This window comes from Geotrypetes seraphini, chromosome 10 (genome assembly GCF_902459505.1).
Source record: "Geotrypetes seraphini chromosome 10, aGeoSer1.1, whole genome shotgun sequence".
In the NCBI taxonomy this organism is placed as follows: Eukaryota; Metazoa; Chordata; class Amphibia; order Gymnophiona; family Dermophiidae; genus Geotrypetes; species Geotrypetes seraphini.
The window spans coordinates 134,098,722-134,115,759 of record NC_047093.1 but is presented as its reverse complement, the minus strand read 5'-3'; the positions used below and the strand labels follow the sequence as shown (position 1 = coordinate 134,115,759).

Here is a 17,038-nt window from a genome sequence, read left to right as displayed (position 1 = left end):
ATGAGCTCGGGTACCATCCCTACAGGCGTTGTCCCCGTCCCTGTGAGCTCTGTCCCAATTGGCACTGTACATGAGCTATGTTTCCGTCCCCACAGGCTCCATCTCTATGAGCTCGGGTACCATCCCTACGGGCGTTGTCCCCGTCCCTGTGAGCTCTGTCCCAATAGGCACTGTACATGAGCTATGTTTCCATCCCCACAGGCTCCATCTCTATGAGCTCGGGTACCATCCCTACGGGCATTGTCCCTGTCCCTGTGAGCTCTGTCCCAATTGGCACTGTACATGAGCTATGTTTCCGTCCCCACAGGCTCCATCTCTATGAGCTCGGGTACCATCCCTACAGGCATTGTCCCCGTCCCTGTGAGCGCTGTCCCTATTGGCACTGTACATGAGCTATGTTTCCGTCCCCACAGGCTCCATCTCTATGAGCTCGGGTACTATCCCTACGGGCGTTGTCCCCGTCCCTGTGAGCTCTGTCCCAATAGGCACTGTACATGAGCTATGTTTCCATCCCCACAGGCTCCATCTCTATGAGCTCGGGTACCATCCCTACGGGCATTGTCCCTGTCCCTGTGAGCTCTGTCCCAATTGGCACTGTACATGAGCTATGTTTCCGTCCCCACAGGCTCCATCTCTATGAGCTCGGGTACCATCCCTACAGGCATTGTCCCCGTCCCTGTGAGCGCTGTCCCTATTGGCACTGTACATGAGCTATGTTTCCGTCCCCACAGGCTCCATCTCTATGAGCTCGGGTACCATCCCTACGGGCGTTGTCCCCGTCCCTGTGAGCTCTGTCCCAATAGGCACTGTACATGAGCTATGTTTCCATCCCCACAGGCTCCATCTCTATGAGCTCGGGTACCATCCCTACGGGCATTGTCCCTGTCCCTGTGAGCTCTGTCCCAATTGGCACTGTACATGAGCTATGTTTCCGTCCCCACAGGCTCCATCTCTATGAGCTCGGGTACCATCCCTACAGGCATTGTCCCCGTCCCTGTGAGCGCTGTCCCTATTGGCACTGTACATGAGCTATGTTTCCGTCCCCACAGGCTCCATCTCTATGAGCTCGGGTACCATCCCTGCGGGCGTTGTCCCCGTCCCTGCGAGCGCTGTCCCTATTGGCACTGTACGTGAGCTGTTTCCGTCCCCGCAGGCTCCATCTCTATGAGCTCGGGTACCATCCCTAAAGGCGTCCCCGTCCCTGCGAGCGCTGTCCCTATTGGCACTGTACAAGAGCTCTGTCTCCATCCCCACAGGCTCCATCTCTATGAGCTCAGGTACCATCCCTACAGGCATTGTCCCCGTCCCTGTGAGCGCTGTTCCTATTGGCACTGTACATGAGCTATGTTAACGTCCCCACAGGCTCCATCTCTATGAGCTTGGGTACCATCCCTACAGGCATTGTCCCCGTCCCTGTGAGCTCTGTCCCTATTGGCACTGTACAAGAGCTCTGTCCCATCCCCACTAGCTCTGTCCCCTTCCCATCCCGTTCCCCACCCTGTCCCCTCTGTCCACATTTACACAAGCCTCAAACCCTTAAGGTTTTATAATTAAATCATTTTACTGTAGCATAAAAAGGGACTTCTTAAATATTGATCTGGTTTTGGTACAACCTTCCCAAAGATTCAGTTGCCTATGTTTTTTTTTTTTACATCATCTGGGAAGGTAATTGGGTTGTCTTTCAGATATGAGTGTAAATCTCAGTAGGCGTGAATCTCAGCACACAGTTTGAGATTCACTGTTCTAAAGACTCAAGGAGCCCATAAACATCCAGTACATCCAATATATTTCTAAGGTGGAGGCAGAAGCTATTCCCTGAACAGGGTTTTTTTTTGAAGCTGGAAATGTCAAAACTGTTGTCAAACCTGTTTGAAGATCCTCGTGAATCAAAAATATGAAAACTGGAAAATTTAACCCCCCTTTTACAAAAGCATGGAAGAGGATTTTAGCGCCGGCTGGGGCAATGAATGTTTTGCGCTGCTCCAACACTTATTGGAACTCTATGACTGTCAGAACAGCGCAGAGCATTCAGCGCACCGTCCAGCGCTAAAAATCTCTTCCACACTTTTGTAAAAGAGGGGGGGGGGGGATAAGAATTGTAAATTTAAGTTTGTATGTAAATTCTCCAGGTTCTCTTATGTTCCTCAAAATTAAAAGTTTTATCTCCCATTTCTTGAGCGATAACATTTTTAACTTCCATAGATGATTTTTTTTCCCCACCTTGTCAATTGTAATTGAAAGTTGTTGAGCTGCATCAGGGTTTTGCAACTTTGTGGAAGTATTTAAAGAAATAATTATAAAGCTGGAATATATCGTATGGAGGCTCTCCATGGCTCTCCAGAGTGCATTCATATCAATTTTAAGTGGTTTCACCAACAGCTTGAGGGAGAGCAAAGCAGCCAGATCTTCTATAGCAGGGGTAGGGAACTCCAGTCCTCGAGAGCCGTATTCCAGTCGGGTTTTTAGGATTTCCCCAATGAATATGCATGAGATCTATGTGCATGCCCTGCTTTCAGTGCATATTCATTGGGGAAATCCTGAAAACCCAACTAGCCTGGACTGTTCTTTATAATCACTATGCCAGAATCCAGCAGTAGTTCACCTCCCATAGACGGCAGGGCCTGTTCCAATACTGATGTAATCATTTCTGGCTGTGGCAGTGGTATTGGCCACAGTCCTCCAGAATTACTCCTGGGTCCCTCCATCGCATACCGATATCTCCCATGGCGTGAGATCTGAGATGTATTAGGTTTCCAGGTCTCAGCAAGGCTTCATTGTCTAAGTCAGGTCTCTTCACTTACCTGACAGCAGATTCGGCCACAGCACAAAAAAGAAGTAACAGGGACAGCAGGAGAGTAAACTCTTGCCTCCCTCTTTGTTTAGGCATAAGGAAGTTGATGAATATTGTTATATTTACTTTCTATTTGTTTTCTTGTGCATCATTTTGTAAAAGCTATATGTCATATATTACTCCTATTATCTGATGAAAAAATTTAATATAAAAGATTTGAATACTCGGTAAGGTGGGTGGGAGGAGTCCCAGTATCTCAGTTCCATGAATCCCACTTTGTTAGTTTTGCACAGTTAGTAAAACACTGGACAGGACTGAATGCACAAACTCCCTGTCTTTTTCCATTTGCAGGCTGTTCTGGTGTGTCTGTTGTTCCCCATCAATAGAGAAGGCTTCCAGTTCCTTTAGCCATTCTATAAAGGAAGCCGGCGATATGTCCGGACAACTTTCTGCTGCGGTAAATATGTTTGTACTCAAAATATTAAAAACAAAGCTTTGTAGACTGTGAGTTGGGGTTGCAAAACCTATGTTTGAGGTCACGACGTGGGTAGGCACTTTGTAGAACATCATTGTCCTGAGGGTTTTCACACTTTCCGTGGCTATGAGATTTGAGGTTGTGACCGCAGAAAGATTGGTGAACACTGGTTAAAACACTTTGGTAGAAAGTTTTAAAGCTTTGAAGTAAATTTTCAAAGCCATCTACTTGGCTAAATAAGGACTTCAGTTGCTGGCTCAAAGGTTTTGAAAATTATGTGTACCATGTGGATTAAATTAACCCTCTAGTTTTACTGCATGCCTAAATGTAATCATTCAGAAAATGCACTGTATCGGGTCCAGGGCTTACCATAAGTGGGAGAATATTAACCTGACACACATTTACCCTTATCTTGTTTAAGAATTCCTTATATGGGCAACAATCAGACTTTGTCTATGTGCAAAAGCAGGTCTCTATCACGCGCTGAGCTTAAGGAGCATGCATTATAACCTTTGGACTGTCACATGCTATAGTAAGATTATAGACATATTAAAAGTGTACACAAGAGAATCACTTTATTGTATTCATATGTCACGTGAGATAGTAGCTTTGAGAATCACATTAGATATGTAAACAATGAGTTACCTTGTTATAATCTGCACTGTAAATGCATGATGAAATTGTAACCTTGCAAAGCATTAGCTATGTAATTAAGGGAGTTAAGATACTCAATAAAAGGGTGAGAGACCATCCATTAGGGTCACCTCATCCCACTCTGAGCCTTATGTGAAGCCTCATTCCTACACTCATACGAGAGTTCCATCCCCTTTACCATCTTGGTTGCTCTTCTTTGAACCTTTTTTAGTGCCACTATATCTTTCTTGAGATAAGGAGACCAGAATTGAACGCAATACAGATGAGGTCGCACCATGGAGCGATACAGGGGCATTATAACATTCGTAGTCTTGTTAACCATCCCTTTTTTAATAATTCCTAGCATCCTATTTGCTTTTTTGGCTACCGCCACACATTGGTTGGAAGATTTCATCATATTGTCTACGATGACACCCAGATCCTTTTCTTGGGCGCTAATCCCCAAGATGGACCCTAGCATCCGGTAACTGTGATTCAGGTTATTCTTCCCAATGTGCATCACTTTGCATTTGTCCACATTAAATTTCATCTGCCATTTGGACGCCCAGTCTTCCAATTTCCTAAGGTCCTCCTGCAATTTTTTAACAACTTTAAATTTGCAGATGACATTAAACTGTTCAATCACCTCACTCGTCGTTCCAATTTCCAGATCATTTATAAATAAGTTAAATCAAGTTTCAAGTTTATTATGCATTTGATTAATCGCTTATTCAAAATTCTAAGCAATGTACAAAGGAGTAAAATAACGAATTACAATTATCAAGGGGAAACAAACCAGATAAATACGACTGACTTGTCAAAACATATGGTACAAAAGGAAAAAATAGGGAAATAAATTCAAGTTAATGATAGTAAGTAAGACGAGTAAAGAAAAAAACAATAGGAAGGGGGAAAACGGTGAGCTTCAAAGAAATTAAGAACTAAGGTTCAGTTGATGCACCTAATCTGATTTTCTAGTTGGTATACCTAACCTAATTTACTAGTTGTCAAATGCATCTTTAAAAAGAAAGCATTTTAACTTGCTCTTAAATCCATCTAAATTATGTTCTTCTCGTACATGAATTGGGAGTAAATTCTGTGTTTGGGGTGCTGTGATGGAGAAAATAAATTGCCGTCGTGTATTTATGGTTTTAAGTGAGGGAACTATTAAAAGATGTTGGTCAGTAGGCGGGTGTTTTATAGAGAAGAGATTTGAAAGTCAATGGACTTAATTTATATGTTATGCGATGTGCAACTGGAAGCCAATGCTAAGTAGAGATGTTACATGGTCAAATTTTTTTAGCTTTCCTTATGAGTTTAATTGAAGCATTTTGAATGATCTGTAAACGTCGGATTTCTTTTTGGGCAATTCCTTTAAATAGCGCGTTGCAATAGTCAATTTTTGAAATCACCAGGGAATGAATTAGTGTATTAAGTGACTTGGGGTATAAGAATTTAGAAACTGAACGAATTTGACGTAGCCTAAAGAAGGTAGATCTAACAATACTACTAATATGTTCATGATAGGTAAGTTTGCAATCAAAAATAGCACCGGTCCCAGTACAGACCCCTGTGGCACTCCACTGTTTACTCTCCTCCATTGAGAAAAATGACCATTTAACCCTACTCTCTGTTTTCTATCCGATAACCAATTCCTAATATACAACTGAACTTTGCCACCTATCCCATGACATTTAAATTTTCTCAGGAGCCTCGGAACTTTATCAAAAGCTTTCTGAAAATCTAGATACACTATATCAACCGGCTCACCTTTAGCCACATGCTGCCTTCTAAAAAGTGCAAGGGGGTAAAAAAAAAACCCAGTGGAAATCTGTTCTCACCAAAACTTATGCTCAGGTTTTTCACTTCCAAAAATTCTTCCTAATGATTTTGTTACTAGTGTTACAAAAGAGGTAATTGACCGGTGCAAAAGTACATGCTATGTGTGATGTGTACTGGGGTGGAGATTGGGTGGCGCATGGGCAGTCTGAAAGAACCTGCATAGATTATATATGCCAGTCTACATGTGTACTTAAAAATTATGCTGCAATCATTGTCCATGCCTACAAGGTAGGTACAATTTCTGTCACTCATGCTAGTATTTTATAAAGACATGTACCCAAGTAGGTGCCTGCTTACTTTCTTAAACCCGGTGCTCTGTTGTAAAATTACCCTTGAAATTTCTTGATTTTCAGAAGGAAATTATAGGGTCTTGTCTGCTCTTGGGAAGTTGAGCATGTTACTGCCAATTCAGTCAGTTAAAACCATAAAGCTTTTGGGAATTATTCTAGACGAGAAACTTACATTTCATGATCACATCAGTTCAGTTGTAAGGCAATGTTTTCATCGTCTCCGCATGATTCGTTCTCTTGCAAAATTTCTAGATCAAGCTTTGCTTAACATTCTCACCCATTCTTTAGTAATCTCTTGCTTAGACTATGGCAGGGGTAGGCAATTTCGGTCCTCGAGAGTCGGAGCCAGGTCAGGTTTTCAGGATATCCACAATAAATATGCATGAGATAGATTTGCAGTCTCAAGGAGGCAGTGCGTGCAAATCCATCTCATACATATTCATTGTGGATATCCTGAAAACCTGACCTGACTCCGGCTCTCGAGGACCGGAATTGCCTACCCCTAGACTAGGCAACGCCCTATTTAAGGGAATTACCCGACGCCATCAGATTATCCAGAACACCGCTGTCAAAATGATCTTTAACGCAAAAAAATTCAACCATGTAACGCCTCTGATGGTCAAAGCACACTGATTGCCTATCCCCCCCATCGTATCACCTATAAAATACTGCTGTTAACCTTCAAAACTAGGCAAACAGGGCAGCCTGAATTCATTAATAGACTTCTAATACCCCTCACTTCCCAACGTACTCTCCGGTCATTTAATCATAATCTGCTAACAATTCCATCACTAAAAATTATCAATACTATGCACAATAATATTTTCTCTGTTACTGCCCCCACGCTCTGGAATTCAACAGCGGCTTACTTACGAGAGATTTACACGTTAGATAATTTCAAGACCAGCTTAAAAACAGTGCTTTCTAAAGATGCTTTTGCAGTATGACTGTCCTTTTAAGGATACCTAATTGATCACTAGCCCAGTTTCCGTGGCAATTATAGCAGTTCAGATTAAAATTTTAGTACCCCTTGCCTTTTTTTTTTTTCTTTAATTGTCCCTATCTCTCAACTCATTGTAGTTCTACCCTTTTCCTTTCGGGTCAGTTTGATTTGTGAGACTTTGTACTTGTCTTTACTGGATATTAATTAGCTATTAATTTTAATGTGTCTGTATTACCCTGTTTTTGCTTTTTATTGTTGTAAAGCCGCTTTGTAATTTTGAAAAGGTGGGATAAATTTGTAATAAACTTGAAATTTGAATATGACTGTAGAATACTACACTTGAATGTGCTTTCTATGTGGTTCTAGATCTCTGTAACTTTCAGTGATGTCGCAGTGTATTTCTCGGAAAAGGAGTGGGGCCTTCTGGACGAATGGCAGAAGGAGCTTTATAGGAACGTGATGAAGGAAATCCATGGGGCCCTTCTGTCGATGGGTAAGGAGACTTATTTGAATCAGCCATGAAAACTAAGAATAATCCTAATTGCCGTTGCTTTCTGGGATAGGGCTATTTAAGAAGCAAAAATAACTCACTCCATTTGGTCAGTACACACCAACACCAGAAAAAGTATTTCAAGGTGAAAGAAAAGCCTCAGACATGAAGAGGTGTTCCCACTCTCTTCCACCCAAGCATAACTGGCAAAAAACTTTCGCATATAACTTATTACTGGCAGGTGGGAGCCTGAAAATAGTCAAAACTAGCTGGAAAAAAACAAGCTAGTTAGAAAAGAGCCAGGCCAGCAATCGTTTCGTGGCTTTTAAGCCACTGTTTCAGGGCCATGACGCCAGTGCTCCAGACTATCGATTCGCAAGCAGGAGTTTTACTCTGCTTGTTTTTTCTGGTCAGTTTTGACTATTTTCAGGCTAGCGCAGCTTTGTAAAACAGCCTGATGCTCTAAAATTCTATGAGTCAAAGGGTCTCATCTTCTGGTAAGTTCATGTGGAGAGGTAAGTTTTAACTGCTTTCCTGAAGTTCTATAGTCCTTCCAAAGATCTGATGGATGTTGGAATTTGATTCCAGAGTTTTGGCAGGAAGTGGGAGTAGACTCGCTTGCGGGCACTCTCCAAATGGAGGGACCGTCCAGGAGGTATATACAGCCATCTCTCAACCTATGACTTTAATGATCATCTTAGAATATAGGGTGGAAGCTTTTCCAATACAGAAAGAGCTGATTGGCATTGGAGTAAGACACTTGAGAGGGGGAATATTTTATAAAGTCATTTTTGCACATATGGCCTAGTAAAAAATACCAATTGATGTAAAAGTGTATACAGTAACATGATTGTGTTTACAGGGGTTAGGCTTGAGCAGAGTTTGCAAGTACACATGCTTATCCTCTCTTCTCTCTCCCCTCTATAGCGATTAACTTGTTCTATTGATCACTCTCTCCTCAAACATGGATTTCCTGTCCTATTAACCCTCTTTCTTCCTCCCCTCTTAAAGTCAATCAATTTGTACCTTTGCTTAATCTTTGTAAACTGCATAGAACTTCACGGTATTGCGGTATATAAGCTGTTATTATTATTATTCTGTATACACTACTTTTCCCTCTTGCTTCAGGGTCTCTGCTGACTGTCCCAGACATGGCTTTCACAAGTTCGATACACAGTCACTAGAGAATGACACGGGGACCATTTTCCGCGATAAACTGTGGTCACCGCAGTAAATACGCAGTAATGGGGACATTTGCAACTGGTTTACCGCAGGAATGGGGACAAGACCTTTCACTGCCCCATGGAAGCAGTGAAAAGTCTTGCTCCTGTGGTAAAAAAAAAATTGCACCCGTGTCAAACTCGGCATCACCTCCCCAGCTCCTCTTGGGCCTATTTTACCTTCAGGAGCCAGCAATGCCATGATGAAAACAGAAGGAACCCAGAACCAAAGCCTGAGACCAATATGATTTGAAGAATAAAATTACTAGACAACAAAAGGTAGGGAAAAAAAATTATTTTTATATTTTGTGATTAGAATATTTCAGATTTGAAATATGTATCCTGCTAGAGCTGGTTTTAGACATAACTTGGAACCGCAAATCCCAGGCTGTGCTTCTTTAGCTTCCAGCTGGCTTAGGGCTCTCTCTCTGACCAGGGAACAGTTGCCCTAGTTGCTCTCCCCTAACACTATTCCTGCCATGTGTGACTGAAGTATTCTGTTAGCTTGATTTTTCTATGTAGCATTCTGTAGTAATTTGGTTTGTTCAGTATTCACACTAGTGGAGGGGATATTTGTGAAAGGGAGGGGAGACAGGGGTTTTGTTGGTCCTTGCTCTGTATTATTTGTGTTTATAAAATGACAATTGTACAGAATAGTCTCTTTTTATACTTTTAATAAAATAAGTTCAGTATAAAATCATAACACTTTGAGTCTTGTGTGAGTGGGATCTGACAGTTTGCGGGGTGGGGACGAGGCTTGAGCTCATGGGGATGGGGCAGGGATGGGGACTGAGCTCAGGGGACGGGGCAGGGATAGGGACGAGCTCATGGGGACGGGGCGGGACTGTGATAAATTTTTTTCCCCGTGTCATTCTCTAACAGTCACTTCTCCTTCATTCCAAGATTCCTGTAACAGCTTCATAGGTTCAGTCAACACTCACTCTCTTAAGATTCTAATGGTTAGATTCACTAAGGACATCGATCGTGTCCTGACCACTTTGTGACCCGATTCACTAACCTTCTGGCCGATCCGCGCATGCAAATGAGGGAAATGGCATGCAAATGTAGGAAGGCAGAGATTCACTAAACAATTTAAGGAACACCGACTGGGCTGGCCGATCAAAAAAGAAGTGACTGCTGAGGACCAGTCGCTCATGTCTTTTCCTACTCTTTGCCCCCCTAAAATCCCTGCTCTCTGCTTCCCTGCCTGCATCTCTGCCCCAAAAGGAATCAGCGCCCCAACTCTCCTGCTCTCTGCCGCCCTTCCCCGCAGTGCGAGCCCGTGGTTTTAACTATGCTAATAACTATGGGGAATTTAGGAGACACCTAAAAACAGATCTGTTCCTGAAGTACTTAGGTAGCTGATCTGCACAATCTTTCCCACAACAACTGATCTCTAGAACTGTTAGTCACTAATTTCTAACTTTCTTAGTTCTACTCAATTTGTAGCATTTTTAATCCTTGTAAACCGCATAGAACTTCACGGTCCTGCGGAATATATAAACTGTTATTATTACTAAAGCGGGGCTGCACTGCGGGGAAGGGCAGCAGAGAGCAGGAGAGTCGGGGCAGCACGGGCTCGCGAAAAGGAGAAGCAATTATCAGCACAAAAAGTCTGCTATATGCCAAGCTGTATATTAGAATATGTTGCCGATAGGAAAAGAACATTTCTTACAAGTGAGATTAAACGTAAGGCCCAGAAAGTACAAACAAGTCACTACAGCAAAAGTTCAGCTGCTTCTTTTCTGCTAAGGCGATTCCCCAATGCCTCACATTTACAGCTCATCCTTGCGTGGAGAGCATGCGCAGAACTTCTACAGGCAAAGGAGATGGTCTGCACATGCGTCGGGATCGCTCTTCAGTGATCCTTGTGGTCGGTTTGGTCGTGCCTCCGATTGCAATAATTTGCATGAGGACGTGTCGTGAATCAGCCCCACGGATCGGATCACCGTCGGATCGGATCCGTGGGCTTAGTGAATCTAGCCCTAAGATGTCCTTTCACTAAGGCGCATTAATCTATTTAGCACATGCTAACGATTAGTGCATTCTAAATGCTAAAGACATCTATTATATTCTTAAGAGCATCTTAGCATTTAGTGCACCTTTAGTAAAAGGACCTCAAAGGAAACTTATCCTACCGCACTAAAGCCCCTGCTTCTAGCAAACACAGGGTATCGATGCCTGCTGAGGGCCACTCCTCTTTCCTAGGCTCTTCCCAGGTACTTCAGCTAACGGAAACACCCTGGAAGGATTCTTTCATTCGGGACCTCCCTGCTGGGCATTTAACCTTCTCCCTGCCTTAGTCTCACCCCCTCAACTCAGTATGTTAGCTCCACCTACCTTAGGGTGACTCACGCATCAGGGAGAAGAACTCAGGTGTATATCACTCACTCTCTCACAAGCAGATAAGACGGGTAATGTGAAAGGAATTATAAAACTTGATAGTGAAGTACACCGAAAGAATTAAGACAGGGAAGAAGACAGAAAGCATACTGAATGTGAAGAGAATAAGATGTTCTTTGTCATCAACAGAAGATGAATCCAGAAACTATTGGGATTACATCCATCAACCAGTAGGTGGAGATAGAGAGCACTGAGTTGTCCTCAGATATATTTGATGCACAGCCTCCTGGTCAACCAGTATACGCTATCTCCAGCAGGCAGATGGATGTGTTCCTCACAGCTCCTGGAATCTGGTGGATTTCGAGCCAGGCCTGGCTATTGAAAAAGAGTGGTGTCTGGCAGAATGCTGCCAGCTTTGGAGGTTACACCTGGGCCCTTCCAGCTCCCTACCTCACCCTCTTCAGGGTAACACTGTTCACCGCAGGTCCCTTTCCCTATTTTGACATGGTACCTGTTCTGCTGCTTCTCCTTTATATGTAAGAAAGAAAAAAATAAAGATAAAAACAGGCATGGTGTTGGACAGCTTGCTACAGCTGGTTTCACCTTCAGGGGGCTTTAGCTCTATAGATTCAGGAGACATATGTTCCGGCTCCTTCAAGGGACCATTCCTGGTTGGTACGGGTGAGTTGGTGCTTGTTGTGTTCAGGGTTCGGCAGTGGAGGAAGCTGGCACGCGCTAAGTGGAGCAATTTGGGGCTAGCTCTAGCATTCTTAGGCCGAGAAGCTACGCTGTCTCCGTTCCTCTTTGGAGTGCTCAAGCGGGAGGTAGCTGGGTTCCTGTGCTGGAGAGCTGCAGCCGATTTTACTGCAGTCATTCGCGGCCATGTGTTAGGTCGTGGGCAGTGGCGGGGTGGAGCTAGTGTTTTCGGTTGTTCAATATTGTAGTTCGGGCCATGTCGCTGCAAGTATTTGGGTTTACTAGGTGATGCTGGGACGCTGGATCAGGGGTTCTAAGGAGCTGGCGGGCTCCGGGGCTTTTCAGGTGTTGGCCAGGTTTTTGGCACGCTTCAGCGGTGGGTAGTAATTTAGTTTCAAGCTGCTGATGTCCCTTCCCATAAAGATGCTTCTTGACCCGGTGGTGGAGTTGGGGAGGGGGCATCGCAGCATTGCTGCACTGCATCCCCGAGGCTGATTTTAACATTGTATGCCATGGCCGTGTATAAGATGGCAGCGGTTGGCTCTGAATATTTTTTTTATTTACAGCTGGTTGATGGACAACGCACTGTTTTATATAGCCCATCCTTTTGGGAAGTCGGGGTTTGCAGACCTCCTTGGGCTCACGGGATGGATTACCCTGCGGGGTGGGGATTTCTTCATCTGCGTTTGATACCTTGATTTTCTGTGCCATTTTCATAGCATAGCTGAGGTAGATAGATTACATTCTACTTGCTGACTTCGGATAGGGAGTAACCAGTCTGTACAATTCTACTTAAACTGAATTTATTTCTCTCCAGTAGAATCACATATTCTCATTTTAGCTGATTCAGTTCCTCTAGGTTCCACCATCTTTCTTCTATTATCATTATTCTCTCAGATGTGACGTATCAGCCATTCTCCATGCGTACTCTTGGGCATCTTGTAAATTGTATTGAACCTATACTGGGAAGATGAGATACTGAAATTCAGGTTCGACTATACCTCTCCTGTAGCATTCAGGGTGTATGGGTGTGGATCATTTCCTCTCTTAGGGGAGGATTTCTACTGGGATTTTATTCAGCAGTTCGCCTTTTTTGAGACATCTGTTGACCTTGTACTTAGAATGGCATCTTCGTTAGGTGCTTTTATTTTCTGAATGTCATGAGTTTGAGCGGGTGCCCTCTTGTGGACCCTCGGCCACAAGAGGGCACCCGCTCAAACTCAGGGGCGGAAAATTTCATGGCGACACCAGAAAGTGTTTCTTCACAGAGAGAGTGGTTGATCATTGGAACAAGCTTCCAGTGCAGGTGATCGAGGCAGACAGCGTGCCAGACTTTAAGAATAAATGGGATACCCATGTGGGATCCCTACGAGGGTCAAGATAAGGAAATTGTGTCATTAGGGCATAGACAGGGGGTGGGTAAGCAGAGTGGGCAGACTTGATGGGCTGTAGCCCTTTTCTGCCGTCATCTTCTATGTTTCTATGACTTTGCCATAGGCTAAGGACCATTGCCAGATTTAGCGGATTCAATCATCAAGAGTTTTGCATGGATCCTTGGTGCCACGAAAGTCTGGAGCACTGTAGCCATTCTATCCATGGAGGAGCACTGCAGCTGTGATTTCTGCTGTGTAGTGCTCTCAGGCGATTATTGCTCTGGCCCACATGTGCGCTGAGGGTTAGCCTCTGTATAATCGTGGGATACAGACACTGTCTTTTCGTATCTCTTTGGACATTTGCTGCAGGGCATGATCTGGAAGCGAAGGATTTCACAATAGCTTGTTTTTGTTCTCTAGGTGTCCACAGTGGTGGTTTGGGTATGGGGCTGCTTATGGAGTGGCCGTCAGTTTGTTGGGCTTGGGAGAGTGGTGTTTTTCCCTCCCTATATTAGGACTGCTTTGTTGCATCCCACTAGTCTCTGGATTCATCTGCTGTTGATGACAAGGAAGGAAAAATTATGTCCTTACCTGATAACAGCAGATGAATCCAGAGCCCCACCTTATTTCAGTTTAAGTGTTTGTTGCTCTTGGGCATGGTTTTGGCATATTTTTTCAGCTGGAGTTGCAGTCTCAGTTTTTAAGTTTTAATGGTTCATGTAGCACATGTGGGGGAAAGGAGTTTTATATGTTTCATGTCTTTGATGTGCTCTATTTCGACTGCTCTGAGAAGACCTATACTGGTTGGCCAGGAAGCTGTGCATCCAATATATCTGAGGATAACTCAGTGCTCTCTATTTCCACCTGCTGGTTGATGGACGTAATCCCACTAGTCTCTGGATTCATCTGCTGTGACTAAAGGAAAGAAAATTATCAGGTAAGGACATAATTTTTCCTTTGTTTCCACAAAGGGTTACATGAGGAGGAGTAAAGATGATAATATGGCTTTCCATTCAGGGTAGAACTGAGAAGAGCTAAGATGGAAGGCTGGATGGGGGAACGTTCTGATGGTGACAATCTGTCATTGGTGGGTCAATGAGGAGGAGATAATCCATGACCAACTTCCTTTGTTGCTAAATTGACAGGCTATAAAATCCTTAACCCTGGCAACCTATTCCGCATCAGGAAAGCAGAAGAATCTAATGACAGGGATCCTGATGACGCCAAGCAAAAGGACTTTACCATATGTTCCACCAACAGTATGTACATTTCCATAAACCATTCAGAGAATCCAGTTATCTCTTTTGGGGTAGGCAGGTAAAAGTTTCATTGCTGTTGCATATGATTTACATGTCGTGTGTGAGTGAGGGAAGCTTGCACCACTGTACCTCTTCTGTGACGATGGCATTATGAATTTTAGAGCAGCAAAGAGGATTTGTAGACATATAATATTGAGCATAGCACTGGAGACAAGTAAGAACATAAGAAGTTGCCTCCGCTGAGGCAGACCAGAGGTCCATCAGGCCTAATTGCCTGAACAGTGTCCCTGACTGATTTTGTAACTGCCTCTAATTCTCTAATCCTATCCCTATAATCTACCTCTACTCCTATCTGTACCCCTCAATCCCTTTGTCTTCCAGGTACCTATCCAAACCTTCTTTGAAGCTCTGTACAATGCTCCTGTCTACCACAGCCTCCGGAAGCGCATTCCATGTATCCACCACCCTCTGGGTGAAAAAGAACTTCCTAGCGTTTGTTCTAAACCTGTCCCCTTTCAATTTCTCTGAGTGCCCCCTTGTACTTGTGGTTCCCCATAATTTGAAAAATCTGTCCCTGTCTACTCTTTCTATGCCCTTCATGATCTTGAAGGTTTCTATCATGTCTCCTCTAAGTCTCCGCTTTTCCAGGGAGAAAAGCCCCAGCTTTTTCAGTCTGTCAGTATATGAGAGGTCCTTTATTAGCTTGGCAACACTTATTCTAACCAACTAGTCAGGAAGGACATGAGCCAGAAGAGCCTAAGTTTAAGAGTGTGATAAAAATTAAAAAGGAAAGGAAGCAATCGCACATTTTGACTAGGATGAAAAAAAAAATAAATAAAAGAGAAAGCACTGAATTAAGACTAGAGACACTGGCACAAGAATTAGAAAGCATGGCTGCCAGTAGAGGTGCTAACTGACATTCAGAATTAAGGCCAAGACGGTTATTCTCAAACTTTCTTCTTTGTAATTCACCTGACAGACAATATTTCATTGTTAAAAATGATGCAAGGGAAATACGAAATATTCTTGGACAGAATTTACTTTGTTTTTATAAACTGTTGTTAAAGTTATTTTATTTTTTTCTCAAAGAAGTTTTAAACTTCACTTTATCAGTGAGAAATCTGGGACGGATTGTTGTATACACTTTTCTTAATATGTGACTCAATAGTAGGCACATTTCACATTAAACATCAACAGAGGAAGAGGGGGAGTAATATGAGATTTTTCTTGTTCTTTTTGTTATAAGAAGACATTCAAAAACGTTTTCGATGAAAACTTCAAAAAAAAATATTTTAAAACTTACATCAAGAATCTTTTACCCATTTTAAAGTCTATAAGATTATAAAGCTTTTCCTTTTACAGCTTATCTTCATGTACATAAGTATCTTAAAATTCTGGTGTCTCCCCAGTAACAGCAGCACAAAATCCTTTTGCTGCCAAATACTATGAAGTAACACAAATCCCTGAAAACACTCAGGAACTATGTAACAAACAAAACCTATGTACAGCAGATTCACAACATTTCCAGTTGGGGGCTGATGCAGCAGTTATAATTAGGAGTAGTAGAGAAGCAGAAATAGGGACCAGTTAAGGAGATTTCAGTCACCTAACTCTGGATCTCTGTTTTCCTCAGTTTGTAGGTATAGATGGCTATTAAGAAAATCGCAGTAACCTTTCTATGCTAAAATTTTGGTAACACGCCTCTCCTGTCTCTTGGAGATGCAGTGTGTTCTGACACACTGCTTGAGAACCACTGGGCTAAGAGATGAGCTACATTTTAAAAGTTTGTTTCCTCCAGATTTTGTATTCAAGGTGTTTCATCTCAACCCGTGAACCAGGTCTTGCAGAAAACCACACACTTCTTTAGCATTCTCCAGACCGGCAGAGGTTAATCTTGCAAGTGGTTATATGTCTCATCATGGCCAGCAGGTGGAGACTGAAACAAAACTGTGGAATAGTACATAAGAGGTACCTTCCCCTATTCCTATCAGTCTTCTTTCAGTCTCCAACTGGTGTGAGTGAGCTGTACCTTTCTCCCTTGGTAGGGCTGTTGGAATTTGTTTAGGGTTTCTAGTCCCCAATTTTGGCTGGATTGAGCTTGGGTGGGCCTGTTTGGGGGTACATCCAACCTCGGAGGTGTCAAACCCGGCAGGTCTCGTGCTGGGTCCCTCCCCCCATTTCCTCCACCTCCCCACATTTTTTTAGAGGAGCCTCAGCAGTAAGCCTTACCTCCTAATTCAAGCAAGGCATATTGCTTTGAGAGCCTGTGGAGTCTGTTCTGTTTAAAAAAAAAATCCTGAGGTAGTGCCGGTCTGAAGGGTTGCTTTCCCTTTAACTATGCTGTAAATTACTGTATTATTTTTACTAACCGGCACTTTTCTTTTAGCTAGGTCGCTTATGGACCAATTGAGCACTTCTCAGGGGAAGTGGTGCACAATTTGGTCCAGATGCGAGGCACTCATGGCCGGCCTGAAAACAGCTGTTTGGGCCGGTGCGATCGTGGAGCTCGTCGGCAGCGGCTGCAGGCGTCCAGGGCTTCCCTGCCTTAGTGCCTCGCGTGTCGGCAGGAGCAGTGGAGAAGCCCGGTCTTACCCCACCGCCCCTGGAGGGATTCCCTCTCAGCTGATTTTTGTTAACAGCTGATGCTCCACCCTCCCTGCAGTTCGCTAGGAAAATCAACTGC

The 17,038-nt window shown here is 43.5% G+C and overlaps 1 protein-coding gene across 4 annotated transcripts in view; it reads left to right on the top strand.

The window, feature by feature from the left end:
- LOC117368330 (zinc finger protein 251-like) overlaps nt 1-17,038 on the top strand; it is a 72,020-nt gene that overhangs the window by 2,746 nt on the left and 52,236 nt on the right. For all 4 annotated transcript variants that reach the window (XM_033961891.1, XM_033961890.1, XM_033961892.1 and 1 more), the window contains exons 2-4: nt 3,143-3,248; nt 7,341-7,467; nt 14,242-14,355. In XM_033961891.1, coding sequence (XP_033817782.1) covers nt 3,225-3,248; nt 7,341-7,467; nt 14,242-14,355 — 265 coding nt within the window. In that variant the 5' untranslated portion in view covers nt 3,143-3,224. The remainder of the gene's footprint in view (nt 1-3,142; nt 3,249-7,340; nt 7,468-14,241; nt 14,356-17,038) is intronic.